A 15,636-nucleotide genomic window follows, 5' to 3' on the forward strand; every position below is an offset into this window, starting at 1 on the left:
ATTCACTTCTCAGTCAATGGGATTCAGTCTCTTAGGTTATAGCAACGATGTCCCTAGGAAAACAAAAATGCTAGCTTTGACTAACAATTATTTAGTGTAAAATGTAGTTGGTCATTACTTACAGTTTTCTCAAGGAGTCTATAAAAGAGCAGGAAAAATGTTCAATTCAGTAAGGCCATTCTGAAAACACAGTTGGGTGAAGGCTGTTGCAGGATCAGCTGGGGCTGTGGGGGTTATGTGTGAGTGTGTGCGAGTGTGTGTGTGTGTGTGTGTGAGTGTGTGCAAGTGTGTGTGTGTGTGTGTGCAAGTGTGTGTGTGAAGACAAGCCTCTGGGTCTACATGTGATCAGCCTTGAACTTCCTTGAAAGTAAGCCTTGAATGTTCATGTTTACAACCAAACGACACAAGTGGCTTTCATTTGATCCCTGGGATTGCTTCCCCTTGTTTCCATGGCCACCATCCGCAGAGCTCCAATGGGATGTGATGGTTAAGTAAGACGGAACAGAGCACCTCCTCCTACTTACATAAGACAAAGAACAGGCATTTTTGTGAGGTTAAGTTTTTTGTTTTTGTTTTTGTTTTTTTTTAACTGGGATGAGGCTTCCAAACCTACCATGTGGTTGGTCATGAATTTGAAGCATAAGCCAACCCCAGGGTTTGGTAAAATGGTATTGCAAATTTAAAAAGAAATTCACATTTAGATTTCTTCAGCTTTACTAGTATGGACTTAAAGGATAGAGTTAATCAACCGTATATACCAATAGCTATGCATCATGTAAAAAATTTATTTCTTCCCTATAGACTTCACAAATAAAAGTGTGACCTATGACAAGGACACTAAATCATCAAAAATGATGATTTTAGAACATTTCATGAAATTCTCCCATGGGACTTGTGTTACAGAATATCTGCAAGGTGTCTGTGCTGCTAAATGAATGGCCTCTGGAAATGGCCACCAAACTTGTGTCCTTCCCACCCCCCATCTCCACTTGCCTGGGCACCTGCTGCCCCCTAGGCAGGACTAGAGATGGCTGCCCATGGTTGTTTCAGTCTATGCTTAATTAGGTTTTCATTGTCTTTACTACCAGCTGCCTTAGTCAAGTTCCAATGAGAACCAAAACAAGGAAAAGACCTACTTTGAGATTTTACAACAGAGAGAATGTTATGCAGAGAGTTGGTTACAGTCATGATGAAAGAGCTGGGAAGCCAACATGGATGGAAAGGAACTCAGGGAGTAACAACAGCAGGAAGCCGCTACCTCACCTGAGCTACACGATAAAGGAAGAAGCGGCCCCGGGCGCCAGGGCTGGGGTCACCTTAGAGAGTTGACAAGCCTGTCCAATGGGTGCTGGAGCCATTAAAGAGACACAGAGCCGTGTCCCAGACTAATTAAGCTAGAATCCCTGCAACTGAAACCAGGCATCAGTGGTTTTTAAAACTCCCTAGGTGATTCCAGTGTGCAACCAGGCTTGAGAACCACTGCTTAAAGCACCCCATCACAACCTGCATCCCTAGTATTGCATCTACTCCAGACAAGGCACACATGGCAAGAGGAGCTACTGACATAGCATGGCTCAAAGTCCAGAATCAGAGACCAAAGTGACCAGTTAGATAAGCAACCAACCGGCTCTAATGTACCTTTGAAGACCTATCAAAGAACTGGATTTGATTTATAGAATTTTGCTTCATAGGTAACTTTTTAGTAGTTGCTCTACAAAATACACTATTTTAAAGAGCCATATTTTGCTTAATGTCTATTGAAAAAAATCGATTAAATATAGTACTGTATGCCAATTACAGTAAAGCATTGACTGGCGCAATTGATGCACGAGGCATTTCAAATATACATAAACTGAGGAGAGTAGAATAATCCTGCATAATAGCTCTATTAACTTGCATATATTGTGTGCTAATTATTCGTTGAATGAACATCAAAGGAAAATTAATGTCCAGTGAGATGTTATCAAAATTTTTATTGTATTTTAATTCTTTTAAAATGGGTAAAATCCATGATGATATATATAATGAATCTGTTAACTAGAAACAAACATCTTAATATCATCTTCTCTTAAATGACTGAGAAGACAGTTCAAGATTTTGTACAGTCCCGGGGTAATCACTATGAGCACCAATTATCATGATAAATATTGTTGACTAGCAGTCTGACTGGCAAAACTCCAGGTAATAAAGGTCAACTGAGCCTCAGTAACTGGAAAAAAGTTAACTCCTTTTAAAGAACCACCTGTAATAAGTTTCTACCCCTACCCCTTTTCATTAAGCACTTACTCATATAAGAAATGTTTATTAAGCAATTAATATTCATTCCAGAGAATAACAAGACAAATAAGATAAGGTAACTGCCCCAGAGCACTTTATAATCTAATGGCAGAGATTAGACAACCACGAAAGTCCCGGTAGGAGGCAGTCAGTGCTGATCCTGATGTTCAGTCAGGTTGAGGATGACGTCTAGAGGACATGCCCAGGAAGACTGATTGATTGATTGATTGATTGATTTTTAAAGATTTTATTTATTTATTTGACAGAGAGAGAGAGCACAAGCAGGGGGAGCAGCAGGCAGAGAGAGAGAGGGAGAAGCAAGCTCCCCGCTGAGCAGGAGCCCGATGCCTGGCTCGATCCCAGGACCCTGAGATCATGAGCTGAGCCAAAGGCAGACACTTAACTGATTGAGCCATCCAGGCGCCCCCAGAGGGAGATTTAGCGCAAATGTCAGCTGATGGTGAGGAGCAAGGACACGCATGGTAAGCACTTGAAGAGAGAAGTGAACCGAGTCAAAATGGCATTTGATGTGCAGAAGGGACACAGCCAGAAAACCATTTAGGGAGTATGGGAAACGTCTAAGGAAGGAGTTCAAAGGAGACACCCTCAGCAAGCATCCAAATGCGGGGTGGATGCTACAAACATCAGAATGAAAACAATCCATAGAATTTCCTGCTGAATGTCTCCCAGGGATAACTGGGGAGAGAAAATCTAGTTTGAAGGGAAAGAAAATGAATATTCATTCCTCTTCAGACATATCTAGTTGAAGGCTCCAGAGACATCCAAGAAGAGACATCCACCGTGACTGCACTGAAAACACCCATGGTTTGCCAAATTGTATTCTTTATGAGATTGTCCCTGTGCAACTGTAGTCAGAAGAGAAAACACTCATCATTTGTTTTCCAAAATATTGTGGAAAAAATATATATAAATTCCTGTGTTAGCACAATATTCTTAAAGGCGTTCAAAAGTAGCTGTGCCAGTCAACTTCCCACGTATCACACCTGTCGAGCCTCCACTTTCTTCCATTAAGGCATGGTGGTGATGACCATGTCATCCAGGCTTTTGGGCTGACGTTGGAAAAGACTAGATCCAACACTTCCCAGGTCCATCATATGACCAGTGATAATCCTTGGTGCCTTTGCATATTTGTACCTTACCGGCCAAGGCAGGAGAGACCATTGAGAGGATAGAGACTGTATTTTGCAATCGCATCACAATTGGTTTGACAATAACCACCCCCACCCCCGGTTTGCTTTATAAACATGGCAGCCTTTCCTTGACCCTTCCCTTTTTTTTTCTCTCTGTATCTCTTTAGAGGTGATGGGAGGGAAATCACCACTCCATCTTAGCAAGTGAAAGTCTAAAGAGACTGAAAAATTAGCAACTCTTCATGGATCTGTCACAGAAGGGAAGATACATGGCAAACTCCTGCCCCACAAATCGGAGAGACAGTCAAATACAGGGAGACTGTGGTGGACCCAAGCAGAGTCTTACAAGTAGAAACCACCTCAGGAACCAGGTCTGGAGTAGGAAAACCTGAACTGTAATTCGGGAATTGCCAGAGACTCAGCATGGCCAACTCCAAGAGTTACAAGCTCTAAGATGATCCAGTCACTGCAGAGGAGGGGCCGGGGGCAAAATTTGTGGGATTTATTGCAGGAGCTCTACCAGGTTCTCACAGTATGTTGGAGATTGTATTTTGCAATTGTGTAATATCACAGAAAAATCTCCTGTGTTTCTGATGGAGGCCCCAGAGGAGAAGGGGCCATCTTAGAATATGCCAGAGCGCTCTGTTTGGTTTAAATAAATTCAACATGGGGCTGGAACTCACAACCCAGAGATCAGGAGACACATGCTCCACCAGCTGAGCCAGCTGGCACCTCAGAGCACTTTGTTCTTAACAAGGCCTGCCCTCAGGAGAAACCAGCTAACCAGGGCTTAGCCTACTGGGGTCTTGTCAGAGTCTTACTGACCTGGGAGAAGGGAAATACCCAACCCTAGCCCACTCTAGTCTTCCATGTGGAAAAATTCTGTCATTGTTGTAAATACTTCTTTCATGGGCTCTCCCCAATCCTGCAAGCCCTCCTGGCATTTTCTGGCTTCCCTTTTCTCCTTCCTGCCTGCCTAGATGAGAGCTGGTGGAATCTTGCAGCTCTGCTATTGTCAGGCTGATGGATGAGTAACTCCCACTTTGTTTGTTTTGGTGGGTTATTAGGTCCATGACAGGCTCAAATAGAATAAGGACATTTTAGAAGGGTACCAGTTTGGAATAAAATCATGTTCATTTTTCATCTGTCATCTTTCACTAATGGAATATTTTCACCTGACCCGTCAATCTTTTTCTAATTATATCTGTTTTGTTGCTCTGTGGCTTACCACTCCTGCCCCTGAGGATTGAAATGTTTTATTTTGAAGCCTTTGGGCTACTTACTGGAGACTCACAATACCCATAGTTTAAGGTGAAAAAAACAGTTATAAAACCTTCACGTCTTAACTGCAACAGCATGGCCTTGAAACACTGTTGAAAACTCGAAACACTTGCAGTCTGATATCCTGGAACTAAATTAGCCAAAGCTTTGATTCACATGATCAAAATTGGCCAAAAAGTCTTAGGCAACATTTATGCTTAAGTCCATAATTAGGGCACCTGGGTGGCTCAGTTGGTTAAGCGACTGCCTTCAGCTCAGGTCATGATCCCAGAGTCCTGCTTCTCCCTCTGACCCTCTCCCCTCTCATGCTGTTTCTCTCTCTCTCTCTCTCTCAAATAAATAAATAAATAAATAAAATCTTTAAAAAAAGGCCATAATTAGACTGTAACTGCTACAATATTGAAAGAAAACCAAATTTTATAAACTAATCGATTAAAATTTTAAACAGAAGAAAAAATAACCATTCAGCCCAATTCTAGCAATTTATTAAGGAGCAATGTTTCAGTTGCAAAGGATTTATAAAAAATAAAAAAGCTCATTAAAAGTTCATTCGTTTTTACCATAAAATAAGCATATGGAAAGATTACAACCAAAATTAGAAACTCTACTCAGGATTTTTGAATCACACAAAAATTTAGTTAATGGGTTTTCAATTATTTACTGATTCAATAACAAAAATACAAATTTCAGTGTTTTGTCTGTGTCATTAGATTGTTTCAAAAGAGCAGATGGTGCAACATACTGCTATAGAAACATCTTCTGCCAAAGGATCTTCAGGATTCTATCAATTCAACATTCACAAAATTCGGATCCAAGAAAATAATCTGGTATTATTAAATAACTGTGGGGATTGATTTTTTTAGTTTGGTTTTACCAAGGGCATTCTATGATGATGTATATTCAAAGTCACAAATGAAATAACTGAAGCACTTCTGGATGAATCGTATTGACTGCTACAGTCCCTGGTTTTATGTTACTGAGCTCTGAATATCTGATTAACAATAAATCATATACATATTGAGAAAAAGTGGAAGTAGTCCAGAAAAAAACATGTCTAGGGGAGGTGCTTTATTTATCTGATACTTAGTATGTTCAGCACAGTAATGTCTGATAGACATTACTCCCATTTCAAAGATAAGGAAGCTGAGACTGAGTGACATTTAGAAGATGGATCCACTGATTCTTGTCCCTCTGCCTTTCTGACTAAACGAGTAGGCAGGGTGAAATTGTTTTTTTCTCTAATCTACTGGGTTAAAACAAAGGCTTGATTATCAGTCACTAAGCCTTTTCTTGTGTGTAACAATTATGTCGCAAAACAGATTTCACCTTATTTTAAGTGCCCTATCACAGACATTATGGTACTTCCACCCTTTACTCAAGGTTTCTTGTGGTTTTTCTTGACCCCTTTCTCCTTGATATCAAACAATGGGTATTTACCACAAAGGTATGAAACAAAGATGTCCCAGGAAATGTACTGGAACAAACAAAACTCTAACAATATTTAATGGTTATAAAAATGAAAAAGCATAATAGATCTGAGAAAAAAGCTACGTGTTCTCAGAAACTGTAAGCATTTCAAGATGACATAAGGGAATTCCTTCTAGAAGATGAGTTCCCTGGTTTTTATTTGCAGATAAAGAACTTAACCCAATATATAACAATTCTTGCAAATAGTAAGAATACTGACTGGTTGAGGGACAGTGTGAATAAGGAAGAAAAAAGTTACAGTCCTCTCACTGTGTGATTGGTCTAGGGGTGATGATTTAGGACAGCAGTGTTATTGCCTTGTTACCCAGAAAGTCAGGTTATCAGAGGTGATCACATGGAAGCTCGCATTCCTTCCTCTGAATACACAGAATTGAGCCATTGTAGCATCTAACCCATGGCAGTTTCTGATTCTTGACAGTTGGTCTTTATTAAATGAATCTCTGGACAAAGGTGATGTCTGGGAGTTAATTCTGTTAATTCATGTATTCCATCTTTCATCCATAATTTATTCAACTAGTCAACATTTATTGAAGAATATTTTGTATAAGACATGGGGCTAAATACTGAAAATCGAAACAAAACACAAAGACATGGCCTCTGCTTTCCTTCTAGAACCAAGGCTCTCTGTCAGGGTTGGTCCATATCATCTAACATTCTCCTTCCCAGATAGAAATTTTGAGCAGCATTGTTCAATATTAAATATTAAATGGAGATGGTATAGGACAATATAACTTCTCCATTCATTCAGAAAAAGGCAATATGAGAGGAAAAAATGGAATAGATTATGTAAAAACAAAAGCAGTTTAATTCCACCACTTGAATTACTACAATATTCAAAACTAGTTACAGAATTCTCCCTTCCACATAGATTTATTTTTTTCATTTAAATTCAAGTTAATTAACATACAGTTTATTATTAATTTTGGGGTAGAATTTGTGATTCATCAGTTGCATATAACACCCAGTGCTCATTACTTCAAGTGCCCTCCTTAATGCCCATCACCCAGTTACCCCATCCCCTAACCTGCCTCCCCTCCAGCAACCCTCAGTTTGTTTTCTAGAGTTAAGAGTCTCTTATGGTTTGCTTCTTTCTCTGTTTTTATCTTATTTGGTTTTTCCTTCCCTTTTCCCATGTTCTTTGTTTTCTTTCTTCAATTCCACATATGTGTGAAATCATCTGGCTGATTTATTTCACTTTAGCATAATACACTCTAGTTCCACCCATGTCATTGCAAATGGCAAGATTTCATTCTTTCTGATGGCTGAGTAGTATTCCATTGTATATATATACACACCACCTTTTCTTTATCCATTCGTCTGTCGATGGACATCTGGGCTCTTTCCATAGTTTGGCAATTGTGGACATTGCTGCTATAAACCCTGGAGTGCGGGTGCCCCTTTGAATCATTACTTTTGTGTCCTTTGGATAAACACCTAGTAGTGCAATTGCTGGGTCATAGTGTAGTTCTATTTTAAACTTCTTGAGGAACCTCCATACTGTTTTCCAGAGTGGCTGCGCCACCTTGCATTCCCACCAAGTATAAGAGGGTTCCCCTTTCTCCTCATCTTCACCAACATCTGTTGTTTCCTGAGTTGTTAATTTTAGCCATTCTGACCAGTGTGATGTAGTATCTCATTGTGGTTTTGATTTGTGTTTCCCTGATGATGAGTGATGTTGATAATTTTTCCATGTGTCTGTTAGCCATCTGTATGTCTTCTTTGGAGAAATGTCTTTTCATGTCTTCTGCCCATTTCTTGACTGCATTTTTTGTTTTTTGGGTGTTGAGTTTGAGAAGTTCTTTATAGATTTTGGATACTAGCCCTTTATCTGATGTCATTTGCAAATATCTTCTCCCATTCCATAGGCTGCTTTTTAATTTTGTTGTTTCCTTTGCTGTGCAAAAGCTTTTTACCCTGATGAAGTCCCAATAGTTCATTTTTGCTTTTGTTTCCCTTGCCTCTGGAGACATGTCTAGCAAGAAGTTGCTACAGCCAAGGTCCAAGAGGTTGCTGCCTATGTTCTTCTCTAGGATATTCACCCATTTTGAATTTATTTTTGTTTTCCTACATAGATGTTTTAAATATTTGTTTTAATCAATAGTTTAGCTTGATTGTAAATTTACTTGTCAATTATTTCCATGGGCTCTAGAGCTTGGAAGATTGTTATAAAAAAGTTTATTCCTCTAACTTATTAAATATTTTGGGTATCTTATTATGCTATTAATTGACTTAGCAGAGCTAGGCTTTCTTTATAGACCTGCACTGTCCAATGGAGCAGCCATTAAGCCACATGTGGCTATTGAGCACTGACAGTCTGGCTAATCCAAATTGAGCACAAGATGTACAGACATGTAAAACACACACCAGACTTCTAAGACTTAGTATTTAAAAAAAAGTATGTAAAAATCTCAATCATTTTTGTATTGATTACACATTGAAGTTATGATATTTTGATTATGTTGGAAAAATAATATATAGCATTAAGCTTTATTTCTTCTGCACTTTTTAATTTTTTTAATGGGACTACAAAAAAAATTTTTTTAAATACGCAGCTTGCACTCTTTCTGTTGGACAGCATTGTTATAAATAGTATAAAGGAAAAGCTTCCAAGGCATTAATAGATTCTAATTACTGTCTGTGGAAGACCAAAAATAAAATGAAAAATGTCCTTAATGAATCTGAAAAACCATCCTTGAAAACCCAGGCAAAAAGAACGAGGCATAAGCACAAGGGATACACCTGGGTCCAAGGCAGGGATTGTGAAAGCAGGGCAAATACAAGTGTGGCAGGAATTTGCCAAGAGGACTCGGACACCACAGGACACTCAAAGGGTTTATAATCAAATTAATCAGTTTACCACCTAATGCCCTGCAGAGTTCCAGGGGAATGGGCCCTATATTTCAAAAAAAATATGTAAAGTGGTGAAATACCCAGGATACGTGAGTGAAATACTCTAAGGACTGACGTGAAAGGAGGGCGGTGCTTTGACAGGAAGTCCCACCTCCTGGCCCCGCTCCTGGCCCCGCCTCCCTCTTCCACCCGGTCCCACCGCCCTCCTAAGATCTGTTCAGACCCAAGGGATGCCCTACCTCCTTTGAGGACGGGAGCCACCTACCTCCTCCTAAGGTCGAGGGGGGCTCAACATTAGCGTGTTGCTCTCACTATAACTGAGTTGGATGGTTTTGAGATGTCATTTCTGTTCTAGGCTTTGGCGTCTGTATTGTCTCTTTCAGCTCTTCCTCTGTTTTGCTTTCTCAGTATCTGAAAGTCTCAGCTCAACCACAGGGATGAGCCTGGGGCATCCTCCATCCCCTCCCATCTTCCAGCCTCGCTGTCAGACCCATTTCTTCACCACTCATATTCTATGTAGCTAAGTCAACTCAAAAAAAATTTTTAAAGAAAAGTATCTAGCAGCCAGTTATATGATCATAAAAAAAGCAAAGTTGCAGGCCGATTTATTACAATACTTCATCAAGGGACAGAATTACTTCTGTCTACATTCAAGGAAATGAAAATTAATATTGTAACAAGAAAATTTTTAAACATTATTTAACAGTAATTAACAATAGGAAACTAGTCCAACCAATAGGAATGGTTAAATAAGTTGTGATAAGCTCATATAGTGGAATCACTCTACAACTATTAGAAATCATGCTTTTGAAGACTAATGACAAAAGAAACACACACAATAAAAATTAATAAAGACATAATTATTTACAATATGATCTGACTCCATGTAAAATAAAACACATAGCCTATGTTAATAGTGGCCACTGTGGTGGTGAGATTACAGGTCATTTTTTTCTCTTTACGTATAGTTTCTATGCTTTTTAATTTTTTACAATGAACATATATTACTCTTAGAATCAGAAAAAAATATATACATAGAAGAACTATTATTCTCTAGTTTCTATTTTTAAAAATAAGTCCAATTTTTAAAAGAATACCCACAAAAGCTTATCTTTCATGGAAAAAAATCATACCACCCCTGAAGATGATACATAATACAGTTCAGCATTTTATTATACACTATAACCCTGTGTCAGCAAGATCAGTTATGCTTGATATGATAGTGGTTTACCTTGCCTGATATGATATTGACTTACCCATAAAACAAACATTAGGATCATCCACAATGCCAGTGCAACAGAAAGACCCTTGTCTGAAAATCAGCAAAACTTGTTTGAGGGGCATTAAAGGATAAGACCTCATTAGCCCTTTCTAGAAATCAGTAGATGTTTCAGTGTGAAAGTTCAAAGCAAAACCAGCTCAAAGCTAGTTCCACAGAAGTTGCAGCAAAAATATAAAATAAACCTCAGGAATCACAGAAACAAATCTTCCAGTGTTATCAGACCAAATGCTTTGGAGCCTATTAAGAATTTTTTTAAAAATTCAATTCAAAGAAATCATGGCACATTCTAAAGAACAGCAGGTGAAGTCACTCTTCACAGGATGAGTTATTATTTCATTCTTATTCGCTCAGGAAAGGTCACATCATTCATTGCAAGGAGCGCTCTAAAATCAAAGGGTTTATAATCAAATTAATCATCATGTTGCTCATAATAAGTACTTTTTTCTCCTTTCCTCCTCCTAGAGCCACACAGTATAACGCATTTCACGATTGGTTTATGCTTCCTGAAGAGCCCAACATCTCATGATTCATGTTTATTTTTCTGCAAACATTCAAAGTCCTATGTGCAGGCACTTGACAAGGCCCCAGTAATGCAAAGCCCTCAGGGACCCCAGGGCCTGGAGAGAGCCCCAAAAGTCACATAAAATAAAGTTCTATCATTTGCTCTGCCAAGTATATCATTAACCAGATATGTAAACTAATATTACCAGCATTTGCTAGAAACACTGCTTTTAAAAGAAACGTGGCAGCCTAGGGCTCTTTGTCATCTCTCTTATATGCTGCCATTTCTTTTTCAAGGGAAACTTGGTTCAACAGAGACCATTAAGCACATCATGGCAGTTGGTTACTTGGGTATGGTTACTTGGGATTTAACTTTTTATTCCAACATTTGCAATTATTCAAGATAAACACTACACTTAGGAATGGGCACTGATAAGGCCATTCAATTTCTGTCAAAGAAATTATGGAATGGTTCCCATACATTTGTTACAGAGTGTGTTGCAGAAATGATGGCCCCTGACAGTCTCTGATCACCCTCCAAAAAAGAACAAATCCAGGCACTATTCACATTATTCAATATCTTACAATCACCTATGCTCATTTCCAAATGTCTGTCATATGCCACAAAAATTTTTTCTAGAAGTTGGATAAATGAAATCTATAGTTTTACAACACTGAGAAGTGCAAATGGTTAACAGCTGATGTGTGCACATAATTATTTCAAAATAAATGAACAGGAAAATGTTCAGGACTATTTATAACTTCTTCTACCTTTCTTAGAGTAGTAGAAAATCAGAGAAAGAGAAATAATAAAAGCAAAAAGTAGGAAAGCGATGAAAGCCAGTAAAGACTTCCGGGTATGAAAAAAGCTGCATTCGGTACACAGGGTGAATTCCTCTGGACACAATCTTCCCAGAGTCTCGGGACCGGGGAAGCCATTATTGTCAATAATTTTCCTGTAATGTTTCATGGACGGTTTGGGCTCAAACTGATTTGCAGCATAATGATAGAGGCCAAACTTCGGAGCTGTGCGATCATTAAATGAATAAGCAAAGTATCCGCAAACATTGATACCATCCAGTATGTAAGCTAGAAAAACAAAAGGACAGAATGGCTATTAAAATTTTTTGTACACAACAATTCACTTTTACACAGCATTAGGGAGTGCATCAGGGAAAATTTCAATACCATTTAATAAAACTAAATTAGGTTTAACCATAAACGGCTTCCTTCATGAGAGGACAAATATTGAGCTACATTTAACATAGTAGGTTTTACATAATTAAACCTCCTATGATGTACTTGGGTTAAATCTTTATGCACATGAAGGAAGCAAGAGTGCTGTGAACCCATCTGAGATGGGGGACAAGAGAGTCCATGCTTTTATAGACCCTGAGCAGGTGCTAGGGAATTTTCCACTCTTTTGCTAGAGTCTCCCACTTTTAGCTAAACTCCATTATCCCTGGGGTAAAATACTAGGTCTCTCTTGGACTTGTTCAGCGTGGCAAGGAATCGAGGAACTTTCCTCCGAGAGTGACAGCGGATGTATATGTTTGAGTGCCTATCAGGTATCATGCCTTAGGGGGCCAGAGGCTTCAAGGGACTGCTTGTTTCCAGGGCTCCTTACCTTTCAGAGCTTCATTGACATAATTCTGCATGTAATATACCCTCAACCTGTCTTGGGCTGCGAGCGGATCATCGTCTATGCCGTTGGATATTATATACATGGGCAGGTCTCCGTACTTCAACTTCAGCCAGTTGAGAACTTTGCGCAAGCCCCATGGCACCACGGCCACCTGTCCCGGAGAGTTGAGCCAGGTGATGTCGGTCATTTCCTGCACTTCCAGGTAATCATTGTATTTCATTGGATCTTCTTTTTCCCAGTCGACAAGGATGGTGGTGTAATGGCTTAAAGCCAGAAAGTCAAAGGAGCCCCGGATTAGCTTTTTTTCTTCCTCCGTGAAATACGGTAGAAGGAAATTGTTTCTTTGGTTGAGCCAGTCCCTCATCACACGTGGATAATCCCCAGAGCCGAAAATGGGCTCCGCCAGCCAGCCAATGTCAAATTCCAAAACTCTCTCAGCCACTTCTTTGTCCTTTGGGGAGAAAGGGCAGGCGGGTTCTATCCAATCGGCCTGCAGGGCTATGGATATTTTGCCTTTCTGAGAGCCCCTGAACTTCTCATCGTACACGCGCCAAGCCAACGCGTGGGCCTTCAGCAGATTGTGCCCGGCGCTGTAGGTCATGTTCCGCGTGTACGGTTCGCCCATCGTGATCCAGAACTTGACGTCTTGGCCGAGATCCTGAAAGCAGAGCCGGGCGTACTCCGCAAAAGCCAGGGCGGTGCGGGGGTTCTCCCAGGCGCCGTGCTTGGCCAGGGGCGGCGGCAGGCCGTGGTGCGGGGTGGCGGGGCGCCAGAGCACCACCACCGGGGTGATGTTGGCGCGCACCAGCTCGCTGACCACGCAGCGGTAGTAGCGCAGGACCGTGTGATTTACCTGGGACTGGTTGCCCAGCGGCAGGATCTGGGCCCAGTCCAGCGAGAAGTGAAAATGTGAAACGTGCATCTCCTGGAGTAAGGCTATCTGGGGCCGGATGGCGGCAAAGTCCACGCAATAGGACTTCCTCTTCTTGGTCACCACCCCGTCCACCTTAATCAGCCTCTTACTGTGGTGGACATCCCACAGGTAAACGTTCGGGTCGGTGAACTGAGACAGGGTGGTGTCCACCTGCCAGGAGAGGAGGAGGCGTTAGTCTCACCTGACCGCCCTGGAAAAGGAATTCCGTGCAATCCCTTCCGCTAAACTAGCAAGCAAGAGGAGCAAAAAGAGAGCCTTTCTAGCAGGAAATTTAAACCATTTTTCGTCAATCGTTAAGCTCATGAAGAAAAAAATTCCGCTTTTTAATGCATATTTGCTTTACCCATAGTCCTAACTCGAACTGTTGCTTTAATGTTTAAAAAAAAAAAAAAAATCTCCTGGGTGATGGGTAAGAAGGGCACCGGTGGTGATGAGCACTGGGTGTTATATGCAACTAATAAATCGTTGAACACTACATCAAAAACTAATGATGTACTATATGCTGGCTAATTGAACATAATAATAATTAAAAAAAGAAAAGAAAAAAGATAAAACAAACAAAAATCTGATTTTTTTATCATTTGAGATGACAAACATTAATGATTCTCACACATCTCTGGTCTGTGTTAAGCAAGCAAAGTACTTTTAAACATTTGTATTTTAATATAAGAAATCACTAATAAGGAGGGCACGTACTGCACGGAACACTGGGCGTTATACGCAAACAATGAATCATGCATCACTACATCAAAAACTAATGATGTACTGTATGGGGACTAACATAAAATAATAAAAAAAAGAAATCACTAATAGTATGAGACTCCGAAATTTAAAAAAAAAACATAGACAAAAAGATAAAGCATAAAACCTGAGTCAGAAAATGCAATGATATTTAAAATTAAATCATGCTTCTTAAAAATCACATTCTAACTTGAAGTTTGCTGTGAGTAGAGAATATGCTAGATGCGTGTAACTGTTGCCTTTTATTGGCATTAATGTCAAAGACAGAACTTAAATTCAGTCTGACGGTAAAAGTGTTAGAGAATGTGGAAATGAGGAACAATATTGTCATTTACACAGACTGGGCTATTTGAACATAGTTATAAAATGTTCCTGAGTTATTTTTCTGTGATGAGCACGACACCAATGGTTTTCAATCATCTGATGTATTAGCCTCCAATATGAAAATTAGTATTTAGGAAAAGCAGTAAAATTGAAACCACAATATGCTCCCTCCATGTGTTAACCATGGAGGAAAAGGCACACTGAAAGTTCATCGTAAGGACCCACTGAGTAAACCAGTTTTCTCATCAGAAACAATCCTGTTAGAACAGGTCCCTGGGTTTGACTCTCGGAATACAAGCAGGGGTCAAACTCTGGTTTGGAGTCTTGAGCGGAGGTTTCTTTGCACTTTGCCGGCCTGAGGGGCTGCTCCTCTGGAGGCGTCAGTGTGTTTATAAAGGAAAGTAATAAAAAAACCAGCATGTCAGAGGGAAATTGCTTTCTCTGGAGACTTGTCCCTTGTAGATCACCCACAGATGCATTTCCCCTAGTACTGTGGGAATGCTGTGAGAAGTATTTTTCCACCATGATGCACCCACAAATCTTGTTTCCTCAGCTTTGCAAGAGAAAATATTTGCATGCTCTTTTGAAGTGAAAGTGTTCATAGCATGAAGGAATTCTTTGGATTATTTTCATAGAGCTCTGAGTTGACTAAATTTGTAACTTTTCTACCACAGTTTTTTCCAAAACAGCAACTTTTATTCAGTCCGTCTGCAAACAAATACGAGAGACTAAGGTACAATTTCTGGGGGGAATATCTATTTCTTGAAAATACAGGACACTTAGAAATGAGTACTTGGCCATAATTCTATCTAATCTCCATTAATTGGTTGACTTTTCTTAATAAAAAAATGAAAAATCAAGTGGAGTCTTTCAGAAGCAATGGGTATAAAGTATGTATTTAGTATATTATGGAAAAAACCTTCTCCTGATAGTGGCCAAGGTTAAAGAAGCTCTGTGTCCCCAGCCTGTAGAAGGTTCTGACCTATGTTTACTATGAGCATTAGTGGTTATGGGAAAACCACCTGTCGTCTGGGAAATTAGGTCCAGTGACAGTGACAGTGACAGTCCATGTGAACAAGCTGGAGATCAGACTTCAGACAGGGGATGTCCTTACTGGGATATTCTTTTTAAAGGTTTTTTAAGATTAGTATTAGGAATTTAT

The 15,636-nt window shown here is 39.8% G+C and overlaps 1 protein-coding gene across 2 annotated transcripts in view; it reads right to left on the reverse strand.

Annotated features, from left to right (window-relative positions):
- Positions 1 to 9,602: 9,602 nt before the first annotated feature.
- The window catches only part of KL (klotho), a 43,764-nt gene continuing 37,730 nt past the window's right edge, over positions 9,603 to 15,636 (reverse strand). For both annotated transcript variants that reach the window (XM_027590937.1, XM_027590936.2), the window contains exons 4-5: positions 12,458 to 13,559; positions 9,603 to 11,919 (exon numbers count right to left, since the gene is read on the reverse strand). In XM_027590937.1, coding sequence (XP_027446738.1) covers positions 11,582 to 11,919; positions 12,458 to 13,559 — 1,440 coding nt within the window. In that variant the 3' untranslated portion in view covers positions 9,603 to 11,581. The remainder of the gene's footprint in view (positions 11,920 to 12,457; positions 13,560 to 15,636) is intronic.

Source organism: Zalophus californianus, chromosome 3 (assembly GCF_009762305.2).
Source record: "Zalophus californianus isolate mZalCal1 chromosome 3, mZalCal1.pri.v2, whole genome shotgun sequence".
Taxonomy (NCBI): Eukaryota; Metazoa; Chordata; class Mammalia; order Carnivora; family Otariidae; genus Zalophus; species Zalophus californianus.